This window comes from Amblyomma americanum, chromosome 1 (genome assembly GCF_052857255.1).
Source record: "Amblyomma americanum isolate KBUSLIRL-KWMA chromosome 1, ASM5285725v1, whole genome shotgun sequence".
Taxonomy (NCBI): Eukaryota; Metazoa; Arthropoda; class Arachnida; order Ixodida; family Ixodidae; genus Amblyomma; species Amblyomma americanum.
Genome location: NC_135497.1, coordinates 557910390 through 557935576, shown reverse-complemented (window position 1 = coordinate 557935576; position 25187 = coordinate 557910390). Strand labels below are relative to the sequence as shown.

The window sequence follows — 25187 nt, the reverse complement described above, 5'->3', positions numbered from 1 at the left end:
AGCAGCGGGGCTGATTTATCCAAGGCATTGGTGTTTAAGGACAGTGAAGGGAAAGTAGACTTTAAGCGGGTAGAAGTAACCAAGCGAAGGTTATCTGATTGGTGGCTAAAATCTAGACAAGAGTAAAATTTCATAAGTCATGGCTAGGTGGCTTGAGCCACCGCCCGATTTAAAGGGTTCAGCCGTATCCATCCATCCATCCATCCATTGGCCGAATGTGACAACGGGCAAGTGCGCCGAGATCAGCGGGTACCGGCCGTGGCCGGAGAGAGACTTCAACGAGCCGCGACAGCGAGAGGATGTCGGGTAATTACCTCCCTTCTTCCTTCTTTGTTGTCGCCATCTTGCCCCGTCAGCCGCACGACCAAGCCAGACGGCAAGGGTCGCAGATCAAGCTTTAAGCAGCCAGCGACTTTGGAGAACCCAATAAACGTTTGGTCCCGGGCAAAGCGTCCTGTTCCGTGTTGTGTTTATTTCGCATTTCCGCTGCGCCGCCGTGAGAACGGCCGCACGTGGTGTGCGATACCAGGAGCTCGGAGTTCACGGCCTAGACCTCAAAGGAGGCTCGACGGCCTAGAAAGAACCCTCACATGAGATCCTCCAAATTTGCACTGTGCCGCCAGGTTGCCGTGAGCTTCCGCGTACCCAGTCACGTTTTTCTTGAAGGCGACGGTGAATTGCCGTCGGGTTCCGCTAATTTCGAAACAAAACGTGAAAAAGGAGCCTTTAACCAAAATAGCTTTGCAACAACGGAAACACAAAATGGAGGTGCCACAACGTCGCCAAGCCGCGCTGCTGCTGATGGCGGTGGTGATGGAGGCTGTTGACTTCAGCCACCCATAGTTGCAAGACTTCCGTAGTTTTTCCGCCAATGACCCGTACATAAGACGGGGGTCTACTTTTCACCATGGCTTTTTGAAAAAACTTCTACCTACATTCCAGTTTTTATGGTATTTTTTAGCTGGATGTAAAGTCCACCTTCAACAAACTGGAAAAACTTTGCAAAATGGTCAACACAGGAAAAAAGCCGCCACAACAGTGTGAAAAGAAACACGAGAGGCCTTTCACCGAATGTAAAAAAGAAGTGGTCTACAATGTACCATTGTCCTGTGGATCATCCTACATAGGACAGACTGGACGTTGTTTAAATGATAGGCTCAGAAAACATAGCACAGCAGAGATATCAAACACAGCACGAGGAAGAATCTGCCTGAACACGTGACCTCCTGCAACTGCACTGCAAATCTTGACAAAAGCAAGGTTCCCAGGAGATACAAGCAACAGCATGTGCACGAATTATTTGAAGCACATGTCATTCATAAAAGAGGAGTGAAGTGTGTGAGCACACCTTCTATCACTTTGAAAAAAAAAAAAAGAATAGTTTTCTTGATTGCTAAGAACGCGGAGAATCTTGCTGCTTGGTTTTAAATTTTTTATGCTGTGGGCATCACCCTGGGGTATAAATTGCGTCGCTGCAATAAAATTTCTTCCAGTTGATAGTCAGCGCTCGTGTTTGTGTCTCTTCCTTATAGTCCCGTCTGTCGCGCTGTTATTTTTGTGTCATGAACCAATTGACCTGGCTAATTACACTCCGGGGTGCTCATGTGAACCAAGGCGTGACGAAGTGCGCCATCATTGACACAGGTGATGCATACTGGGGCCTCGAGGCATCGTGGCAGAATCAGCTAATTGAGGTGGCAGAGCTGATCAACAGATGCTGATGCCGCCATATGTTCTGGGTAAGAAGGGATGGGAGATAGGGGTGCAAGGGTAGTACGGCTGGCAATGGTAACAGGCTAGCTTGGTGAGTTTGGAGAGGTCCACAGCCGAGGCACCGGCCAGAATCATGTGGATTTTCATCGGAAGCCACAGGCAGCAGAAGCTGTGTCATGCAATGTAAAAGGTGACTGGGGTCACCAAGCTCTTCTGTTGACAGACACTGCTGGAAGAGCGTCGTCTTGACCTTGTCATAAGGGCCAAGACGTCTACTACCTCGTCAGCCACTGTGAGCGGTAGTGAGGAGTGATGTGAGCCTGGCTAGGTTCAAGTGTGCCTTTATCTGGATGGCAGAAGGACAGCAACAACTGCTGTGGCCTGGGGAGTATGGACCGAGCAGGCCCTGGATGGCTCTACCTCTGCTCAGCCACAGCGACAGGAATCAGGTTTGTCGGATGCAGAGTGCAGGCAGAGACAGGCCAAACCCAAGAACAGATTTTATTCTAATTGTATCCGATAAAGCCACTGTAGCATGACTGCGCACCCTAAATGCGCAGATACTCTCGGCGCACGTTCCCGCGCCTATATAATCAAATTCTTGAATAAAGCAATCGTTCTTCTTGTTCTGGCCATCATGCTGTTGCGTCGTCCTTGCTAGTTACATGGTGTCAGAAGTGGCCGCCGCGGACCGAATCCCAGCAGTAATGGCGCGGAATGGACCTACTGAAGGTGCCGGAACCTTTGCGTCTATCGGGCAACCTATCGGAAAATTGGCTGCGCTTCAAGCAAAAGTTTGAGCTGTATCTGCAAGCAACGGCAGTAAAGAAGGCCCCGAAAAGTGATGCTTCAAAAGCTGCACTCTTGCTGAGCTTCGCAGGAGACGAAGCGCTCGACATCTTCAACAATTTCCAGTACAGCCCCGGAGAAAGCAAGAAAAGCTACGGAACTGTGGTGCAGAAGTTCAATGCTTATTTCTCCGAGGTAAGCAACGAAATTCATGAAAGATATGTATTTCGTACAAAGAGCCAGATGGAGAAGGAACCTTTTGAGAAATTTGCGCGCTATTTAAAGAGACAGGCAACCCGGTGCAATTTTGGGGATCAGCACGATTCACTGATTAGAGACCAAATTGTGTTTGGTACAAATAACTCAAAGCTTCGTGAAAGAATGCTCGCCGAGAAAGACCTAACGCTACTAAAAGCTGAAGAATTGGCGGCACTAAGGAGCCAAGTTTGGAATAAGTCAGAAGACTGCGTTGACAGTATTTCAAGTCGCACAGTCTCGACGAAAAAACAGCAGCAACGCGATAAAAAGCTGTGTCGCAATAATCAAGAGTACTGCTGCAGGAAATGCAACCGTAAACATAGGCCTAAACAGTGTCCAGCGTTCGGTATTATATGTCATTCTTGCCACAAGTTCAACCACTTTGCAAGTTGTTCCCGGAAGTCGACCACCGTCAGTGAAGTCGGTAAAGCCGACTAAAATGACTGAAATTCTTGAAACAACCTCCCAAAATGGTCACAGGAAGGACTGGACAGTTAAAGCACGTGTAAGTGGCTGTGAAGTCATGTTCAAGGTGGACACTGGTTCGCAGGCAAGCTTGCTACCATTTTCAATATACCGTAAGCTTCAAACCAAAGAATCATTGCAACCTACCTGCTCAGTGCTGCGAGCATACAACGGGGGTGTAATTTCAAGCTACGGAACAACATCACAGAAAGTGTCCGTGGGAGCCAACGAGATTACCATCAAATTTTTCGTCGTAAAGAATGGGCGTCAAGCCATCCTAGGACTCGATGCCAGTGAGGCGCTCGGGTTGGTTCAACACTCGGTGGACACTGTGAATGCCTTCCCTGAGTATGAACTTTTGAAAGAATTTAGGCACGTCTTCCAAGGGTTGGGCTGCTTCAAGGTTCCGTACAGCATGGTCCTGGAACCAGGCGCAGTTCCAGTCGTTCAGCCGGCCCGTAGGGTTCCACTGGCACTTCAGGAACCTCTGGAGAAAGAACTCCAGCGGATGACGCGTGCGGGAATCATCGTCAGAGAAAGGGAGCCCACAGACTGGGTAAGCCCTCCGGTCTTAGTAAAGAAAAGACGGTGCTTTAAGGGTTTGCATGGACCCCAGAAGAGTAAACATGTACATCAAGAGGCAACACTTCCCCTTACCAAGGCGCGAGGACTTGGAAGCACGACTAACAGGAGCTACCTATTTTAGCTGTCTGGATGCAAACGCTGGATTCCATCAGGTGCCCCTGGACGAGAAAACGTCCAAGATCTGTACGTTCGCGTCACCTTTCGGCAGATACCGCTTCTTAAGGCTACCCTTTGGTATCTCGTCCGCTCCTGAGGTGTTTCAGCAGGCGCTTTGTCAGATATTTGATGGTCTACCTGGCGTGCTTATCTATATAGACGATATCCTGGTCTGGGGCTCAACGAAGGAAGAGCACGAAAAGCGCCTGGTAGCTGTGTTGAAAGCTGCTGAAACAGCTGGGTTAATGTTTAATCCTCAAAAGTGCAAGTTCGGCGTAAGAGAGCTACGTTGTCTGGGTGATATCATAGGCGAGAAAGGCATATCGCCAAACCCAGGGCTTGTTAAAAGTTTGGTTCAAATGCTGGTGCCAACATGCAAAGCCGATGTTTACCGTATGCTTGGTGTGTTGAACTACTTCGGCAAGTTCGTGCCGCAGCTATCTGAAAGAACAGCGCTATTAAGAGCCCTTATCAAAGCTGGCACTCTGAGTGGACGGAAAACCACGCCAAAGAGTGGAAAAGCGTCACGCAAATTTTGACCACCGCGCCCGTGTTAGCGATCTTCGACCCGCGAAGGGAAACAAAGTTATCTTGCGACGCATCGCAGAACGGCGTCGGCACCGCTCTTTTGCAGTGTCACAACGAGTGGCGGTCTGTAGCTTACGCATCCCGAGTCCTTACTGAAGCAGAAAATCGTTATGCTCAGATAGAAAAAGAGGCCCTAGCAATTTGCTTCGGATGCGAAAAATTTCACCAATTCGTCTATGGGCGGAAAGTGACGATCGAAACGGACCACAAGCCACTTTTGGCAATTGCTCAAAAGGAAGTCGGTGACATGCCGCCTCGTCTTCAACGATTCTTTCTGAGATTGCTCAAGTATGATTTTGCCTTGCAGTATATTCCTGGGAAGCACCTTGTGCTTGCTGACATGCTGTCCCGATCGACTGCTGACAACCAAGACAAGGCTGGTGCCACGGACGACGTCGAAGTTCACGCAGTCCAGCTACTAGGCAGCAGAGTCACAGCAGAAACGCAGAAAGAACTGCAGGAGGCAACTGCCCATGACTGCTACCTGCAGTCTGTAATCACTAGTTTGTCGTCGGGGTTACCGGTACAAGGTGACCTCAAGCCTTTTGAGCAAGAACTCTCAACGGAATACTTTTAAAGGCATCAAAAATGGTTATCCCGAAAAGCATGCGTCAAACAATGCTGCAAAGGATTCATGCAGGTCATCTCGGCATGCAAAAATGCAAGGAAAGAGCCAGACGTCTCGTATTTTGGCCAGGGCTCAACGCTGCGATCACTTCTATAGTGCTAATGTGTCCTACATGTCGCAAGTACGCTTACAAACAGCCGCAGGAACCGCTTCAAATGTGACCCATGCCAGGCTGTGCATGGTATAGAGCTGGGGCTGACATTTTTTCGTTTGCGGGAGACTCGTACATCGTTGTTTTTGATGCCTTATCAAACTTTCCAGAAGTCCAGAAACTGCTGGACACATCGGCGCGGTCAACCATTGCAGCCCTCAGTGCTATCTTTGCAAGATTTGGCGTGCCAGTTGAAGTATGTACTGATAATGGTCCGCAATTTTCTAGCTATGAATTTGCTGTATTTTCAAGGAAATTTGACTTCACACACATTACATCCAGCCCTCGTTATCCGCAGTCTAACGGGCTTGCGGAAAAAGGTGTGCAGATTGTGACGCGCATCTTGAAGAAAACTGCAGACTCGGGGGATGATTTCTTGTTGGGCCTGCTGGCTTACCGCACTATCCCACTGGAGGACGGGCGATCCCCTGGTGAACTCCTGCAAGGAAGGCGTCTTCGCGCCAACCTCCCGGACTTCAGTGCTGTGACTGCGACCGATGTCAAAAAGCACAGTCAAAAACAAGCTGGAAGGCCATTGCCTCCTCTCCAAAAGGGTACCATCATGAGGCTCAGAGATACTGCATGGTCCCGAAAAGCCCAAGTGATGGGTATGCCCTAACCAAGATCGTACCTGGTAAAAACGGAGGATCAGAAGCTCCTCAGGCGCAACCGCCGTCACCTACTGCAAACCGGCGAACGGCTCTTAGAGGCAAGCGATGACTACATCAATACCACCCCTGCGGACAACGACGTTGGCTACCATTCAACAGCGACAGCTCCAACCTCGCAAACAGTCACGCGTCAACCATCGACAACGGGCGACCCTGCAACACCGGTTATACCACCGCCAGCTTTGAGAAGGTCGACCCAAACCGTGAAGCCACCGTAACGTCTTCAGTATGACGAACGTTTTAATCAAGTGTCTGTATAATCCTTACGTGTGGTGCAATGAACTTTCAACAAGTTTTTACTTGTTACCGGAGGTTTTACTTGTTACCGGAAAGGGATGTATCCGATAAGGCCACTGTAGCATCACTGCGCACCCTAAATGCGCAGATACTCTCGGCGCATGTTCCCGCGCCTATATAATCAAATGCTTGAATAAAGCAATCGTTCTTCTTGTTCTGGCCATCATGCTGTTGCGTCGTCCTTGCTGGTTACACTAATCTCCCTGAGCTCATGTCTCTTCCTTCTCCTCTTCGGCAGCTGATGCCAAGACAATGGTGAAAGGGTGCACTAAGGACGCAGACCAGTGATGGCATGTCACTTCGGTGCTGCCTGCGGCACAACATGCTAATGACATGAAAAAATGCTGAGGGCTTGAACAAGTATCTCGCAAAGGTTGGGCTTTTCTCGGAGGAAAAACCCACTTCAATAGCCAATTAAAGCAAGAAGAGGTCGTAAACAGACGTTTCTACTGGTGTGTCTTGTTATCAGTCTGCATACATTTTGAAACCAAGGAGTATTTTTTTTTCTCCAGTCAGAAAAGGGGAGACAATGTTCAGACGTCCTGTTTGCTTGTGCTGCACAACTGCTTTGTTCACATCAAAAGGTGCAGAGTGTGCCAACTCAAGTCCCAAAGCAACTTGGGCTATGAGGGGCGCCATAGTGGAAGGCTCTGGATAATTTCGACCAGCTTGGGTTCTTTAACATGCACTGAGATTGCACAGCACTGTGGCCGGGATCGACCCCATGGCTTTCAGGTCAGCAGCCGAGCACCATAACCACCGCGGTGGCTGCATGCTTAGGAAGAGAGCACAGCACTGAACTGGATGCATCACACTGCCATGCATATGCACAGGACACAATGCTCCTGCACTTTTAACCCTTTTAAAAGAATTCACTTGGCCCTTTGTCAGAGTAGTAGTGCTTTCCTTGTTTCTCACAAACACATCGAGACAGCTTTGAAACGTTCAGATATACATTTGACTAGCACACTTTGGCTGAGTCGTCAGCACCGTCAATGATGTACAGCTCAGCTCACCTCATAAAGAAGGCAACCAGCTGACCACACGTCTGAGCGAAGGTCATACTCCTGTTCCTGTACCCTCTCTGGTGACATGTAGTAGGGTGTCCCCACTAGAAGAAAAGGCAAGAGGCGAGTCGCTACCACAAATCATATCTTCACTGAAAAAAATGAAGGGTTGAGAATTTAGGCCATCTTTGCACAGGCAATGCGCTATTCCAATTACCACCGACTCTCTTGTTAATTCAAAATTCAACGGCCCAGACATTTGAACCAGTTTAGATCATCAGAAGTGCACCTCCATAAAATGCAAGGCTAAATGTATTTTGCTCCGTGGATGCCTATGCACAGAAACAGTATTTTGGGACCTTTTCTCTGTGTAAATGCAGCTATAAGCATTAGAACAACATAAAATATAAGTGAAGGGCACTGATGCGTTTATTCAACCAGCAGTCTCCAACTGGTTGTGTGGCTAGAAAAAAGTTATCAGTATTGTGCAGGTTTCCCCCAAAAAGTAAAATGATCAATTCGCGCCTGAAAATTTTATCCTTATGGTGAATGATGAGCGCAAACATTAGACAATCCACGAAGAAGAGAGAAACACAAGGACAGGTGCTACACTAACAACTGCTTTATTCTTCATGAAACCGAGACAAGTTAACATCGATACAAGCACAGGAACTTATACTTCGCTGCGTAAAAGGAAACGGAACTGTCTCCAATGCAGTCGTCTGCTTTTTCCTTAATGTGATAAGCTTTTAGGGCCAACTGTGCATGCTCCTTTTTGCTTCTGACAAGAATTGACGTCTCTTCGAATCGCGGTGCACAATTGTGCACCTTTGTCAACTTCATTCTTAACATTTCATGCATGCTCCCTGAGTCGCTCATTAATACATCGCCCTGTCTAGCCACGCAAGCCTTTCCACATGAAAGAGGGAAGGTATACACCACTCCAATGGCACATAGGGCGAAGGTTGTCCTGTGCCTGATCTGGCAACCATGCCTTTTTTGTCTGCTTGCACAAGGGTGGCCAAAGGCTTCAAGAAGAATAAAGCAGTTGTTTCTTCTCTTCTTTGTGGATTGTCTGGTGTTTGCGCTCATCATTCATCATAAAAATATCATGCATCAACTAGCCCCAACTGAAGTTTTACTGAAAATTTTATCAGTGAAAAAAAAATGGGCAATGGCCGTCCGGTTCTGAGTGAGAACTGTGGCAATGACAATCGTTAAAGCAATGCTCTATCACGTGCACACTGTCCACAAGGTCGTAGGCAAGACAGCCTCACAAGTGGCGTCTATGTGAGAAGGCTTCACCGCACAACCCACTAACAGCTCATGATGAGTGCACAGTTTTGGGGCAGAAGCGAGGGGAATGCACATCGGCAGTCAGAAAACGAAACTATGTGGCTATGAGGGCCCTCCACAGATTCAGCGGGTAACAAATGCTGCACAATCGAGGCGGCTTTAGGAGGAATATCTATTGATCTTTAAAGCGCAAAGCTGGGCTAGTTGGTGATCTTTAGATTCTGTGCACATGGCAACTAGTGCTAAAGACAAGGACAGAAGAGAGCATTCGTGGTGTCCGTCCTTCTTTCTTCTGTGCTTGTCTTTAGCGCTAGTCACCACGTGCATTGAATCTAACAATCGTTCGCTTTATCGAGGTGTGACCGGCGCCACTGACCTGATATATCCAACTTTAACCAGCATTCTTTTGTATGCTGGGGTGTCAGAGCAAGATAAATTTTGAATTAACAGCTGTATGCATTAAGCTGGCTTAAAATGCGCTGAATACATAGCCGGCAAACCGGAAATTTCAAATTTGTCAGAATTAACTGAAAGTATGAATAATCCGAGTTTGAATAACTGTGAGTCTACAGTAATGAGTTGTAGAACCTGCCAGAGGATGCAGAAATTCCATTGTTTATAGTAAAGGCTGTTTTTGCAATAAAACCCATAACAAATCACTTTCCAGGCAAGTTACATCAGTATTCTGATTCCTTGCAGGCACTAGCATTTGGAAAATTATTCAGTCGACAATTTCCTTCATCCAATTCATGAAGCTTGATTGATTACAGAATATAGATGAGATTAAAACAAACAGACTGATAACTACGAGACTAGCTGCCAGTCTAATATAACAGTGCACATTTGGGTCAGTTTCAAAAAAGAAAACAAAAAGGCATAAAACAAACATGTATAAGGCATTCTTTAGAATAAACCTGGCAATAGATTAAGTACACATACACACCAAATAAAATAAAGCACAATGCAGGAGTGATTACTCTCTGCATCCACACAGCCATTTGCAGCTCTTGCCAATCAGATATGACTGGCACCAATACCATGCACTGCCATCAGCAGCCACTTACAAAGGGTGTTTGCAGCAGTGCTCTTGAGGTTAAGAAAGCGTGCCATACCAAGGTCTCCCAGCTTGGCCATGCCGTCACGAGTGATGAACACATTGGCAGGCTTCACATCTGCAAGTATAGTCTGAGGTGTTGTACCACAGCATTCCCTTCCATTGTTGCTGAGTGCAATGAAACGGACAGTCATCGCCACCTGTGCAGTCGTTACTTTTTACAAGCCATGGTACAATGGAGCATAAAGGCAAGTTGGTCAGACATGCTAAAGAAAAGACTGATGCTGCGCCATTCTTCTCTTCAAATCACTTCGGGAGTGCTGCAGGGCTCTGTGCTAGGACCGCTACTCTCTTTAATTTACATCAATGATATCGCTTCAAACATTTCTTCACAAATGAGACTATTTGCAGATGACTGCGTTGTCTACAGAGCCATTTGCAATCAACCTGATATAGATGCACTTAAGCATGACCTAAACAGTATAGCCTCCTGGTGCCAAAACTGGGAACTTAGCCTGAATACAGACAAATGTTACCAGGCAACATTTACTAAATCTAAAATCACTAGTGAACCCAACTACAAACTGGGTGATTCGATGCTAAGAAAGGTGAATGAAGTTAAGTATTTAGGTGTTCTTTTGACGGCTGATCTGTCCTTTTCTAGCCATATTACCACGACTGTCCAAAAAGCCGGGAAAATGCTTAGCCTACTCACACGAACCCTTAGGACTGCCCCTCAGATTCTAAAAATTACAGCATATCAGTCGCTGGTAAGGCCGCAATTAGAATATGCGTCCGCATTATGGGATCCCCACCAGCGGTACCTGATTGATAAAATAGAAGCCATACAAAACCGCGCTGCCAGATTCATATCAAGGCAGTACTCCGGACACTTAAGCGTTACAGAAATAAAGAAACAAGTCAGACTAGAACCGCTACACATAAGACGCCAAAAGCACCGCCTGAAACTACTACATGCAATATACACTGACTCGACAGGCATTGACAAGCTTACATACCTCAAACCACCCCATTATGTTTCAAACAGAAGAGACCACAGTTTCAAAATACGCGAAATTACCTGCAAAACACAAACTACATAAGTATTCCTTTTTTCCCCGCAGTATTTCTGAATGGAATAAGCTGCCGGTTGACGTCGTGGGTGCTCCCCGAGATGTATTTTTAAGTCTAATCAGTGATTTGTAATTGCACTGTTCTTTTAAGCCATTGACTGTACACTTTGTCCTCAAGCGCATGCATGCATGTTTTTTTTTGTCTTTTTTGTCTTTTCTTCTGTTCTACTGATCTTGATGCATTGCTCCTTTGCCATCCCTCCCTTTTGGGGTTATTATATTCACGTACTCGTCACTTTATGCTGTACCCACTCCCCTGCTAAAATGCTTCAGCGCTGCAGGGTGTACTCTAAATAAATAAATAAAATGGAACAAGCATTTGGCGCAGTATGTGTTACAATGCGTCGCCAGTGTATTTACTCAGTTTCAATGCAGGGCCTTAGATCCTCTTTCAAAAATGGCAACACTGGCACTAACCACCAGACTAGTTTAATTAACAAACGTTAGTTAACTACTTCACCAGCATGATTTCTTAAATAACCGACGTCTGCCACGGCTTACAATTTGTTCCTGAAAAAACTTTTTTCCATTTCCACCGCCCTATTTTTTTGGAAACTTATAAAAGCTACTGCTGAAACACTTGGTATCACAAATGCGAGATGAAAGAAATGGGCAAAAAGCAGCACCAATGGAATCTAATCACTCTTGCTGCCTTTGCCAAATACATGCAACAAAAAGGAACCACCACAAGAAAAATGAATGAGCATGGGCTGAGGGTAGCAGTACAATAGATGTACACTGAGCTTGAAACAGGCTTTCGAAAATGGTATTGGCCTCGCCTTGGCTGTGTGTTTGGCTTTCCATCCTGCGCTTTGATGATGCCATGGCACACAGTTTTTCTGTCCACTAGGCCACTGCTGTGGTACTCCGAGCACTTGCAAGTTTCCCGTCTCCTTTGCAGCACAGCTGTTAACAGGCACACCACGTGCCTTTCCTTGCACTACAGTACGCAGTTTGTGCAGACGCAGTTTCTGGTCTGTCAGATCTGCACAGGTGTGATGGTGCCCTGCCTTTTCTGTGCCAGTAAGAAAGCTTCCCCAAAGTCGGGGTGCGCTTTCTTGCGTTATATTCTTTCCCTGATAGCCACGCAGACAGTGCTATTGCTCGGAGTCACTGTGGTTCATGGCCGCTGTGAAAGTTTGTCATGACCAAAGGGCGCATGAAAACAGTTCATCTTACGTGGATCATTTTCTTACATTCAGTCCTACATTCAAGCCAACCAAATGGTCTCTTATCCGAGATGGCGGATGTGGCTTTCAACGTCTTCTTACGAAAATTCTTTTGCACATTAGTAATGCTTTCAAACTTAAGCACACAAAATTTCAGCACCACCTCTGAAGAAATTATTCTACAAAACGTTTCTTTCCTACACCTTGTGAAAAGCCTGCAGGCTCGACACAATATGACTGGTTCAACATTCACTCCATTTTTTATTGCACACCACATGTGACAACAATATTTTTTTTTCTACAACACAATTTTTGCTATTTTCACTTTTAAAAGCAGTTGGCATAGACATGACTAAACTGTAAGCAAGACATCACATCAAAATTCTACGATCCTTCAAATGAAAGACTAAGATTGTTATTGCATATAGTGAAGTTGTGCGAGTGCAACCTTAACAAAACATGGTCAACGAGAATAGACATCTGCTCCACAAGGTGAGCGTCTAGTCAGAAAACTTGAACAAAGAAAACAAAAACAAATGCAGTTTGAGCAAAGTGGAAGTAATGATTTGGAGGGGGCTTCCTTGTCCCTCTCATGCAAACTATTTTTCTAGACCACTTCTCCCCGGTGGATTCCAGCACAAAACTTTGGGGCAGCATTACAAAGTGAGGCATACGAGCAGATACAATGGTTTTGAAAAAAACAATTTTTTGGCCATTTTTCGTTATTTAAAAGCCACATCCCACCTTTGTCTTAATAGAAGCCACTTTCCAGCTATGTGCATGCACTAACAAAGGCAGTTTTCTTTCCAGAAACGGCCCACGAAAAATCCACCCACACAAGAACACTTTTGAGCGAGTCACCTTGCACACACTTTCAACTCTAAGTTGCTCACCTGGAGCTGAAAAGTAGTTCAACAAAATGGCACCTCCTGTTTCAATTACACAACCCTAAACAGCAGCACATGGGATATGAGGGACATCGTCAGAATTACTGACAGCACACGAGCACTTTTGCGTTTCACCTCCGTCTAGACATAGCCATGCCTTGGGATTGGCAGCTGAACACGAATACCACTGCGGCAAAGAAATTACAAGGACAGATTTATTTTAGTAGTGCTTGTTTAAGGGATAGTCGACTCATGATTTAAGATGGACTGCTTTATAGCGCAACACAAAGCACATATCACACAAAGGTAGATGGAACAAGCACTGACAAACAACTGTTTATTGGGAAAGAATGCGTGTACGAAAATACTCTGTTGTTATTATAGAGTAAAACCTCGTTGATACGTTCCCCGTTCATACAATTTCCCTGTTCGTACACTCAAAATCGCGGACATTAAAAATGTCCCATAAAGTTACACTATTTTTCCCGGTTAATATGTTCCCGGAAAACACAACTTCCCGGTTACTACGTTTAAAATTGTGACAAATTATGGTTGTATAATACGTTTACTGACCAACCGCACATGTGCAAACATACAAGTGGGCCTTGTAGAAACAAACATACACTCGCCAAAAGTTTCGACGCAAAGGAAATACGACGTTACAGGGCCCGTACGGGTCCCTTGATCACATAGAGCGCCACATGGAAGGGTGGTGGCTTAAGTCGAGGATGTCATGAAGATGAGGACGTCATGGTTTCATCTGACGTGAAATCTATGTTCACGTGCGTCCCTGTGGACTTCGCAGTACAGTGCTGCAAGAAAACGCTTTCCGTAGACAGCTCATTGCCTTCAAGGACTCTGTTCGACGTGGACGACCTATGCCGTCTCTTGCGATTTTGTCTCGACAACACATATTTTGTTTTCAACGTAACTTTCTACAGGCAGCGCTTCGGCACAGCAATGGGAGCCTCTATCTCCGTTGTCTGCGCCAACATCGCATTAGAAGCCATTGAGATAACAGCTATTTCCACGTTCCAACCGGCACCATTGTTGTTCCTACTCTATGTGGACGACTGTTTCAGCATTATGCATCACGAAGATGTGCAGCCTTTCCTACTTCATTTAAATTCAATTCAGCCATCAGTACAATTTACCGTGGAAAAAGAAGCCAACAGAAAAATCCCTTTTCTTGATGTCCTCGTGCAGCGAAAAACAACTGTGCTTGAAACCTCAGTATATCTAAAACGGACGCACACCGAGAAGTACCTCAACTTTCAGTCCGCACATCCAATTGGTCACAAGCGGTCATTCGCCAAACCGCTTTTTAATCGCGCTTTCACCCTATGCTCGAGCCAAGAAAAACGCTGCGAAATGGACAGTGAAGCAAGACTTAAAAAGCAATGGATATCCTCAGCAGCTAATGAAAAGCCAAGAGCACTCCGCTCACGCCTCCCGTCCTGGCCAGGAGCAGAAAAACGCAGAAGCCAACTGAGCGAGCATTCCTTATGCTTCGGGGGTAAGCGAAGCACTTGCATGCATTTTCAAAGGCTATGACGTGCACATTTCTCATGTGCCTACCAGCAAGTTAAAACAATAGCTGGTCCGGGTAAAAGATTGTCTAGATCTCTCAAGGTACCCGGGCGTGGTATACAAGATACCGTGTCAAGTCTGTGACGCCGCTTACATTGGCCAAACCGGAAACTTCAGACGCAGGATCAGAGAGCATCAGAATGACGTCACGAACGACTGCTCCACATCTAATGCTTTGGCGGAACACAGTGTATCAACGGGACACACCATCGATTGGGACGAAGCATCAGTCATCGCCACAGAGAAAAACTTATCATTGCGCCTTCTTTTAGAATCTTTTCATATACATAACAAGAAGCATGCTCTTAACAGGACACGTGGAAATCTTCCAGAGATCTACAATCGGACATTACACAATTTTAACTGTACTTAAGCCACCGTCCTTCCATGCGGAGCTCTATGTGATCAAGGGACCCGTCCGGGCTCCGAAACGCCGCATTTCCTTTTCGTCGAAACTTTTGGCGAGTGTATGTTTATTTCTACAATGTTCGCCCCTCGCCAGACGGTATTCCGTCAAACTCTGGACTATACAAGTGGGCCGAACGAGAGAGCACGTAAGTCACCCGCCGAGGTGCCTTCCCTGCAGTGCCTCTATGCAACGAGGCGAAGCACCACCACCAAGAACAAAAAATAAAAGCGCGCTAGCATTCGCGACGGCCGTTCCTCCGGGGACGCGGTATGAAGAGGAGAAACGCCGAGGTTTCCTCGCGGTGCATGAGGGAAAGGAGGCGAAGCTTCGACGAAAAACAGCGATGTGCTTATACACGAACGGGCCGGGTCTGGGAAACGCAGCTTAAAAAAGCATTTAGAAGTACGGAAAGCTGAGCAAGTTGGTTACTGTTATCCATGGTAAAACAGCGCGGAAAAAACACAAGGACGGAACAAACACGACGACACGAGCGCTGACTTTCAACTGGTGATTTATTACACACGTGTGTACATATACTATTCCCGCCAAGCACTACACAGAACAAAAAATATTCACGAAACACTGCGTCATCACTGAACACATTAAATCTACCTTGCTGCAAATGCATGCTCCAAACAGGGGATTTCGTGGTTAGCCAATGATAATGAGGGCTTGCTAATGCATGCTGCACCCCCCTTGTCAATATGATATGCCTCTACTAGTTCCCTTACTATCTGCTCTTTATGTTTGACGATGCCGGATGTCTGATGAAGCAATGGGGCACACGTGTGCTTAGGTTGCCTGCAGTGCAGCGCCAAATTCGAACCAGCTGCCCTGTCCAAAGAATTGTGATGCTCCCTCAGCTGTTCGTTAAGACATCGCCCAGTCTGGCCAACATACCACCCACCGCATGAAAGAGGGATCTTGTATACTACACCTTCGACGCACTCAACCCTCCTCTCTGCGTGTGCTGTGGTACAACCACCACCAATCGTCCTTCCTAGTAGGGAACCACCTTACGTGAACGCATTAGTGAACCACCTGGCCGCGAACGACCTGAGACCGCTGATAGCAGACAAGGAGGGGTGCTTTGTTGTTATTAAGGAGAGTGTGTTCTCGGACAAAGCGCTTGCTGCCATCTCCAAGAATTTGACAAATGCAAGAAAATTCCGCAAAAGTTAAGAGACATGCCGTCGCCCTTCTTAAAAAGGCCAATCTCGACCGTTTGTGCGAGTCCGTAAAGAAATCGGAACGCAGCACGCTTGAAATATTTTTTACGGTTAAAACCCACAAAATAGGCTATCCGTTTCGGTCCATAATTTCGGAGAAGGGAACTTGGCAGTTTGTTGTTTCCAGCTACTTACAAAAGGCGCTTGCTTCCCTTGCTTTTGAAGACCCTTTCCGAACGCGAAACTCCGACGTCGTCTTGGAGTACCTTCAGAACAATAATCCTGGTGACTGTCATGTGTTCAGCGTGGACGTCGAGGATTTATACTATTCAATTCCTCATGAGTGTTTGCTGCGCTTTGTAAGGGAATGTATAATTGAGGACAATGACGAAGTGCGCTTCCGAAATGTTTGCGGTGTATCTGTTGATGCTTTCCTTGAAGCGCTGTGTATGTACCTCCGGTCCACCATTGTTGCATGGGATGACAGTGTGTTTATACAGCGTTCCGGGATATGCATTGGGTCTCGTGTGGCTCCGCTGCTAAGTGTCTTGTTCCTTAGCAGAATTGACAAAGCAATTGCAGGAGAGTTACCGGGCGGTGTACTGAAAGTACACAGATACGTGGACGATTACCTCGTTTTTGTTGAAAACGAAGGATGCACGCAAGATGTCGTGAACACATTTGTCAGAAATGGTCAAGGGCTTGCTTTCACCACGGAGACCGTTAACCAAGGTAGGATACAATTCTTGGATGTGGAGCTGAGACTTGAGCCCGAACATGTTTGCTGGCTGTATTCGCCTCGTTCCGTCAAGCCCCTACTCAGCTTTCAGTCGGGGCACTCTAAGCTGGTAAAGGATGGCATCGCCCTGTCTTGTGTTCGCGCCGCCCTCAACAAGTCGTGTGTCCATATCATTGAGGAAGGTGTGCAAGGCCAGATTTCTAGGCTTAAGGACGCTGGTTTTCCTAAGGCAACTATCGGAAGGTTATGCGAAAGGCTGATGGCCAAAATCAAATCGGAGCATAAGCGTGCTCCTCAGGAAGATGAGATCACGAATCGCCGGAAGATTGCTGTCATCCCTTACGTCCATGCATTATCACGCCGTCTGAAGAAAGTGGGGCGAAAATTTCTAGTTGATGTATTTTCGTCTCGCAGAAAATTAAGCAACATTTGCCGAGCTGTGCAGCGGAAGCGAGAGTCCCTACTAGGAAGGATGATTGGTGGTGGTTGTACCACAGCACACGCAGAGAGGAGGGTTGAGTGCGTCGAAGGTGTAGTATACAAGATCCCTCTTTCATGCGGTGGGTGGTATGTTGGCCAGACTGGGCGATGTCTTAACGAACGGCTGAGGGAGCATCACAATTCTTTGGACAGGGCAGCCGGTTCGAATTTGGCGCTGCACTGCAGGCAACCTAAGCACACGTGCGCCCCATTGCTTCATCAGACATCCGTCATTTTCAAACATAAAGATCAGATAGCAAGGGAACTAGTAGAGGCATATCATATTGACAAGGGGGGTGCAGCATGCATTAGCAAACCCTCATTATCATTGGCTAACCACGAAATCACCTGTTTGGAGCATGCATTTGCAACAAGGTAGATTTAATGTGTTCAGTGATGACGCAGTGTTTCGTGAATATTTTTTGTTCTGTGTAGTGCTTGGCGGGAATAGTATATGTACACACGTGCGTAATAAATCACCAGTTGAAAGTCAGCGCTCGTGTCGTCGTGTTTGTTCCGTCCTTGTGTTTTTTCCGCGCTGTTTTACTATAGTTAAAAAAGCAGAAACGACAACCAGCCGCCGCGGTGGCTTTCCCACAGTACTTGGGTGCAAAGGGGCGAAGCATCCGAAAATGAAAAGGAAGAGATTTTGGTCAATTTCGTCACTGCCGTCGACGGATCATACGAGTTCCGAATTTCCTTCCGCGCTAAAGACAGCGCGAACGCGGACTGAATTCAGCGAGGACTGGAATAATATCTGTTCAGCTCTTGTGCTAAGAAATGCCAATCAAGATTTTTATAAAGTGAAATTGTCAATAAATGTCTTTTTTCCTCACTCAAGAATTACACTTCTCAAAATAAGCCGGTTTGGATCATACGTTTTCCCGGATATGTTTTTTCCGCAATAAAAAAAAACGTACCAACGAGGTTTCACTTTACGTTGTATCAATCACATCATCAAACATGTGCTACCAGGGTAAAATTGCTCTTTGTTTCAAGCACACTTACGTGTCACTGATACATTGTTGATCCCTTTTTCGGATAAAAAAAAAGCTTCAAGAAGTTCCGATGCCACAGTGTCGTGGCTTCTGCCCAAGATCTTTACACCCAATAACTTTGGTTTCCATTTTTAGAGTTCTGAAAGGCCGGAAAAAGGAACCAGAAAAGAATAATGATGTGAGACTGACAGTGCACATACATCGAATGACACACATTGTGAAACTATGTGCTCATTTTTTTAGCCTGCCATAAACTTGCTCAGCTGTGCCCCCGCATTATAGTAGATGCGAAAAAGAAAAAAGTTGGATGCAGGAAACAGTGCACCAGGCCACTTGTGAAGGGTGCAAGTGGTGTGGTGTGGCACACTGCACAAATCGGTAGGGCGGGCAAACATGAGCTGCCAGTACAAAATGGTGCGAACTGACACCGGCAGAAGCACTGAAATAACTGTTGACACTGACGCATATGTGAACTCCTTTTCTATCTGAAAAAGGAATCAAGAATGTATCAGCGACATGCCAGTGTGCTTCTCCTTTTCCTGGCAGCACAAGTGCGATGTATTACTACATGAGAGCGCACGCGTTACTTCCCAATAAACAGCTATTTGTGCTTGTCCCCTGTGATGTATGCTTTGTGTTGTGCTACACAGCTGTCCATCTCAAATACAAGGACTGAGAAGGAAACAGTAACCATATTGGCATAATTAAATTCTAAAAACTATCTTCTATGACAAAAATAGTAGACACACTGCAGATGATCAGTTAGGTAAAAAGAGTGGCCCTGTGTATCTACAATCAACATTGTAAGCACTCTACTGCCTTTTAACAAAACCTGCCCGTGAGCATCAGGTGCATAACAAATGAAGAACACACCTCTGTGCATTATCCTTTTCAGGTGCATATACTTGAGAGCAGCACACACTTGTGAGAAATACCTCCAGATGGTGGGCTCAGGAATCAGCCTTCCGCACCGCCTGAAATGCTACAGCAAAAGAAAGAAAAAATGAACACAAGTGCGCTTGCTTCACTGCAAATAATGAAAATGGGCAAAGAGGTGAACTAATTAACCACATTTCACTGGTCCTACGTTGGCTCTCTTGTTCACCTTGTGTGTATTTTCAGGGTATTGCTTTGCTATTTTAGGAAAGCTTTTAAGGAACTTACAAATGCTGGAAGGGGAATCTGAGAGTAGCTAACTAGAAAGCTGTCTCCAGAAATATTCGCATTTTTACGTAATAGCTAGATCAGTCTCGAAAGGCCTAAAGTAATAAGCTATGGAACGAAGCTGCCTATGTATGGTACCACTAAGAGAATTTTTTTTAGAAGGAAAATGGCCAAAATGACACTACATGAGCTCAAATTCCTCACACAATTTTGGTTCACAAAGTATCCTCTAATAATGTCTTCATTGCCCTGTTTCGAATGTTTCCAGGGTCGATGCTTCTGCATAAAAAGAATATGAAGCAAAGAAAACAGTAGAAGAATTTGTTTCTGAGCTAGTTAGTGGAACATGACCAGAAATACAGCCGACACATAAACATCACACAGGAAGACAGGACGTACACGAGGCTGACTAACCACTAAGCTTTACTGACACGAAACGGGTGCATATATAACACGATGAGGGGGAGAAGGGAGACTGAGCGAAAGATATGCTTCGTAACGGTGAGCAAACAGCCGTAGTCATGTCACAGAGACCAGCTGTGTAAAGGGCCAATCCTTGAAAATAAACGAGCTGAAAGCGTGAGTAAAAAGGCGTAAGCTAAAACCACAGAATGTAAAAAGTTAAAAACGCGCAACCGCCGGCACATGTCTGGGGGCGCAATGCACCGACTTAAAAACAGTAAAATTGGCCAAGATACTTGAACTCTCTATCGGTGAGCGCGACAGAAGGGGTGCTAACGCAAGCCTCCTTATGATTGGCAATGGCCACAGCTTCCAATACTTTGCGTTAGCTGGTCATTCTTTTTTTGTAAGGAATACCGTGTCCTGGAAGAGGGGGCTGCACCCGTTCGGCTTGCAGTGTTTACAATGCTGAGGCAGGTTGTTCCCTGAAACGTTCTTAACCGACCTCACATGTACCGCATGTTCGTTGAAACACCTCCAAGTCTGTCCAATGTACACCTTCCCGCACGACAAAGGAAACTTGTACACCATGCCTACTTTGCACAACATGTGTGGCCTTTGATGTCGTGTGTCGCACCTGGGCTCCACTTCTCCGTTGGTCACCTTAGCACATGTAGAGATAGCCTTCTTGGGTGCGGAAGACAGCACAGACAGCCCACACATTGCGGCAATCTTTTTGAGATTGTGACTAAGACCATGTGTGTAAGGGATGACAACAGTTGGTTTGCGGACACTCCCTCCCGTGGAAGAGCTGGACATACGACTGTTGGCAATGCCTTTGTACCGTCGCACCGACCAAGGTGAATTGACCATTTGCGGAGAAGTTTCTGCGCATGCGTGGTGAAGGCGCAGGCAGCGCCCTCTCTGGGCGGTTTGGTTTTTGGTTGGAAAACATGAGCCAGCCGTGCATTCCTGCGCTGTAGTGCGACGACTGATGTGAGCTGTAACTTCCACGTAACTGACATGTAACTGCAACGCGATTTATCTAAGCTAACCACGTGTTTTGCAACAGCGAGACTTGTACGTAATAAAGGCCGCGACGACATACAAGGCGCGAAAGACGAACCCGTTGATGGGGCCAGTAATGCGCACATCCAGCACGTTTCGAAACGGGTGTTGCTGCTTTATTTCGCGCTTACTGCCGAGTAAACACTGCTCGGTCGTTCTGGAAGAGTTTTGCCACCGACGCAGGAAAACCGAATGATATGGGCATGTTCAGATAAGAACGGTAATCGAGGTCCCATGACCATTTTTTGTTTTCAATTATATTTTTGCATGTGATGGGTAAATGTGTCCACACAAAGGAATGAACCTTAGTTTTGCAAGGAACTTTGTAGTTTTCTCGGAAAAAAATCGTATGTCACAAGAGGTGGAGAATGTCGTTTTTGCCACTTCTCAAAGTTGCAAGTTTGGAGCATCACTGCATGCACAATAAGTTGTTTTCGCGCATAATTATTTTTTCAGTACTTTATTACAACTTGTACTATACGAAGAAATAAAAAAACGTTTTCTTTCTCTGTCAATCTTCTGAGTAAAAAATCGCAAATTTCGCTTCCGGAGCTGTGCGGTGCCAAAAAGGCACTTTTCAGGGCAGCCTTAGAGCAAGATGCGTAAAGATCTTCGGGCTGAATCTTTTTCTCTATATTTTTCAGCTACTTTTAATCACTTCAGGCAAGTTTTGTAGCTCTACACTTGACCTATGTTTTTCAATATGGCCTCAAAATTGGCAGAAGTTCAAAAACGTCAAAAAAGTGACAACTTTGACTTGAATTTAAAAAAAAACATCATCGAATTTTATTAAAATTTGCCCTAATAATACTCAACATTTCATAATTCTAAGGCTTTAAAAAAGTATTGCATTATATTGTTTTAAAGTATGGAAATAAATACAAAACGGACTTTATGATTTCAATCCCTACGACTGCTCAGTATTCCCTCTTAGAATGCGCAATCGTCAGAAGCTGGTTTTAGTATTGGTATTTTGTAAGTAAATTTTAAACGCTACAGTTGCTGAGTTCATAAGTGTAATTTGTAAGCATTTTTTTCTATTACAATCAAAGGTCTAAAGCTCCTATTCGCTTTCGTACTGTTCTAACGGTGGGACCTAAATTACTGTAAGCATATTCCAACACGTTATTTTGGAGTGACGTGTGTGTAGGAGTAGTTTATGCAAACAATTAATGCACCCGTCGCACTTTCAAGGTGACTTTAACTGCTACCGCCGCTCCAGGGATGAACCGCGCTTTGCAGCCGCTCCTATAGCTATATAACGCCCGGCGCGACCCTGAAATTCACAGCATCATGTGTGCCGCCGCCGCACCGAGGCTTTAGCCGCCGCTATCATCTTTTCATCGCAACGCACCGAACGCCTAGCAGTTATGCCTCAGCCTTCGACCTTCGACCGAGATAACCCTTGTGAGCGGATGTTGTTCGGATCTCGAATTTTGTGTGTCGTTTTCCAGGCCTGGTAGACCCGGTGGGGTCGTTTTCTGTACTCACGTGTTTTCTCTGCGCTGGAGCGCTCCCTCGACAAGCATACTTGGTATATCAGTCTCAGCTCGTACGCCAGACCGAAAGAACATCAGTGTCGACGGTGGGCAGCCTGTGTTAAAAATCCATTCATCTGTCCATCTCCTCTTTTTGGAAAAGCAGCTCTGGGCCCTGCATCCGTCACCTGCTCTTCTGTCTCGCGATAATCTCCGGAAGCGGTGAGCTTTTGCATTCATGAAGAGATTTCCGCGGCGAACGTTTTGTGCCGACTACTCAAAAAGGCACAAACAGAGAATTGAAAAAGGACGTAATTTTCGCAGTGTAAAGACACTCAATGTCACTGCTCTCAAAAAAGTCCTACTTCCCGAAGAAGCTCTCCGAGTACGAGAAAGTGACTTCATCTGTCAGAATTGTTACCGTCGGTTCAAGGAAGACATAGATAATATGCAGGCAGAGTCATCCGAAACATTAGAAGAATTCCGCCCTGGGGAAGAAATCGTAGAAAATTTAAATTCAAGTGTCAGCCTTACCTCCGAAATCTCGCCCCTAAAGCCACCGAGCGCTCTAAAAAAACGCCTCAGACTTTCCTATGCAAAGCGAAAGCAGGAAGAGGTGGCAAGAGCTATGGTGACGAAAATACGATCGGGGATACAGGCAGCATATAATGTCCCAGAGACTTCGCGTGCGTCAGAAGAAAAGTGTGCGCAATGCAGCAGTTGGGAGGACAACCTACATGCTGCCTACAATAGGTGCACGTCCTTTCAAGAGCGTTGCCAGCTGCTGACACTGCTACCACGCAACCTAACCGTGAAATATGTGCAGGAAGTTATTCCAGAGGCAACGAGGTACGTTATCCAAAAATCGAAGAAGATGGTGGATGAGGAAGGCGTATGGTCAACACAGGAGAGATATACAAGATGTAAACTACAACAGGAAGACATTACCACCGTTTTAGAATATTACACCATGGATGAACTCGATTGCTCTAGACAGACTCCGAACAAAAAGGATGTTGTGAGAATCGAGAAGGAAGGAGAGAAAGAATGGATACCTAAACGCTTCATGACGCGGTCCTTGCGAGAAGCATTCCGCCTCTACAAGCAAGCTCACCCTGCCTCCCAGGTTGGCCTCACAAAATTCATATCCTTGCGTCCTAAGTGGGTGAAATGCTCGCCACAGTGGCAAGTGTGTGTTTGTGTGTGCTGTGCAAACTTTCAGTTGTGCCTCGTGGGACTGCAGAACGCGTCCGGAAGGTTGCTTTCTCCCGAAGATATGCAGAGCCTCTGCGTATGCCAGGAACCTACTGCGTCGTGTTTCCTTAGGAATTGTGAGCACTGTCCACAAGATGGCATTTTCACTTCGGAAAATTTTGAAATGAGCAGCGAGGACGAGGTGTTGATTGCTTCATGGGAATACGGTGAGCTCGTTAAAAAGACTCTGACCGCTTCATCATTTATGAGAGAATGTCTAAGAATGACCATGAAATGGATTCCCCACAACTATATTAGATCTGTGCAAGCAAGAGCAATACATGAAGAAAAACACAGCTGCAAGAGAGGTGCAATTGTTTTGCATTTTGATTTCGCCGAAAACTGGACAGTTGTGCTTCCAGACGCAGTACAAGCTTACCATTGGCAGAAAAAGCAGGTGACCGTGTTTACTTGCGTTGTCACGTCAAGAAAATCGACTCGGAACTACGCCGTAATTTCCGACGATATGTCTCATGATTCAGCTCATGCATGCTTGGCTCTGTCAAAAATCAAAGCACACCTCGAAGACAACGCGCCAATCTACACCAAGATAACATATGTGAGCGACGGGGCTCCCGCTCACTTCAAGAATAAATATCAGTTTCATGAGCTACAACGCAGTGAATGTCGAGAAACGAAATGGATGTTTTCGGCCACTGGACACGGCAAAAATGCTTGCGACGGCGTTGGTGGGCTTGTCAAACATCGAGCATCACACCACAACTTGCGGAAGCCTGCAAGTGAGTCCATACAAACAGCCAGCGGCTTCGTAGACGCAATTAAAGGAACGCTAAAGAACATCACCATTCTGGAGCTCCCACAGAGGGAGCTTGCAGACTTTCGCGAAACGAAGAAGGAAGAATGGAAAATGGCAAAGAAAGTGCCTGGAGTTCAGACGCTCCATATGTGGAAGTACGTTCAAACAAATGAAGGCAGTGCATCCTACGTGGCCTCCACCGCTGCTTCGGAATGGAAGAGACTGTGATCTGGTTTGTGCTTCGTGCTGGACAATATACTGTGCGCATACCGACTTCAACTGCTGCCGTTAATTTCTTGTTACGATTTTCTGAATTGCAATCTGCATATAAAGCGGCATCCCATTTGTAAATTGCGTTCCTATTAAAACTCCTCCTGATTAAAAATCTCGCAGATAAATTGTTCCTCTCAGAAGACGACGTTCTGTCTCCTGACATTGCCCTGTAGAACCTTTGAACACAGAGGTAAACAGATGCAGGTACGGAAACGTCGGCTTCAGAAATACATTAATATAAATTTTTATATATAAAGTTTTTTCTAGGAACCCACAAATTATCTAATATTTTTAAAAAATCGATTACATACCGATGTACCTTACGATGATAAATTAGAGAATACAAAAAAAAAACGTTTGACCGCCAGCAGTCAGTTCATGAGGTGAAATAACGAATTTATTCCCATTTTGACGCATTAAGAACGCCGCTAACAAGCGAGTAGAAGCTGTACAAACATTCAGGATGGTTCGCATATTGTGGTAATTGAAATGTAACCACGTTCAGTGAGTGCTAAATCAAATTTCTGACAGTTACTATTTCTAAGAGGCAGTAATAAGC

At 45.8% G+C, this 25187-nt stretch overlaps 2 protein-coding genes and 1 pseudogene across 8 annotated transcripts in view; 2 read left to right on the top strand and 1 right to left on the bottom strand.

Annotated features, from left to right (window-relative positions):
- The window catches only part of LOC144116361 (serine/threonine-protein kinase Nek7-like), a 131526-nt gene that overhangs the window by 20095 nt on the left and 86244 nt on the right, over positions 1-25187 (bottom strand). For 6 of the 7 annotated variants that reach the window (XM_077651132.1, XM_077651133.1, XM_077651137.1 and 3 more), the window contains 3 exons: positions 19106-19214; positions 9669-9776; positions 7318-7412 (listed from right to left, as the gene is read on the bottom strand). In XM_077651132.1, the coding sequence (XP_077507258.1) occupies positions 7318-7412; positions 9669-9776; positions 19106-19214 (312 nt within the window). The remainder of the gene's footprint in view (positions 1-7317; positions 7413-9668; positions 9777-19105; positions 19215-25187) is intronic. The other variant, XM_077651136.1, reaches the window with a different exon arrangement.
- On the top strand, positions 2261-3198 carry LOC144113241 (uncharacterized). Its single transcript, XM_077646247.1, has one exon. The coding sequence runs from the start codon at positions 2431-2433 to the stop codon at positions 3196-3198; it is 768 nt and encodes a 255-aa protein (XP_077502373.1). The 5' UTR covers positions 2261-2430.
- LOC144113176 (uncharacterized) lies at positions 4082-6264 on the top strand (annotated as a pseudogene).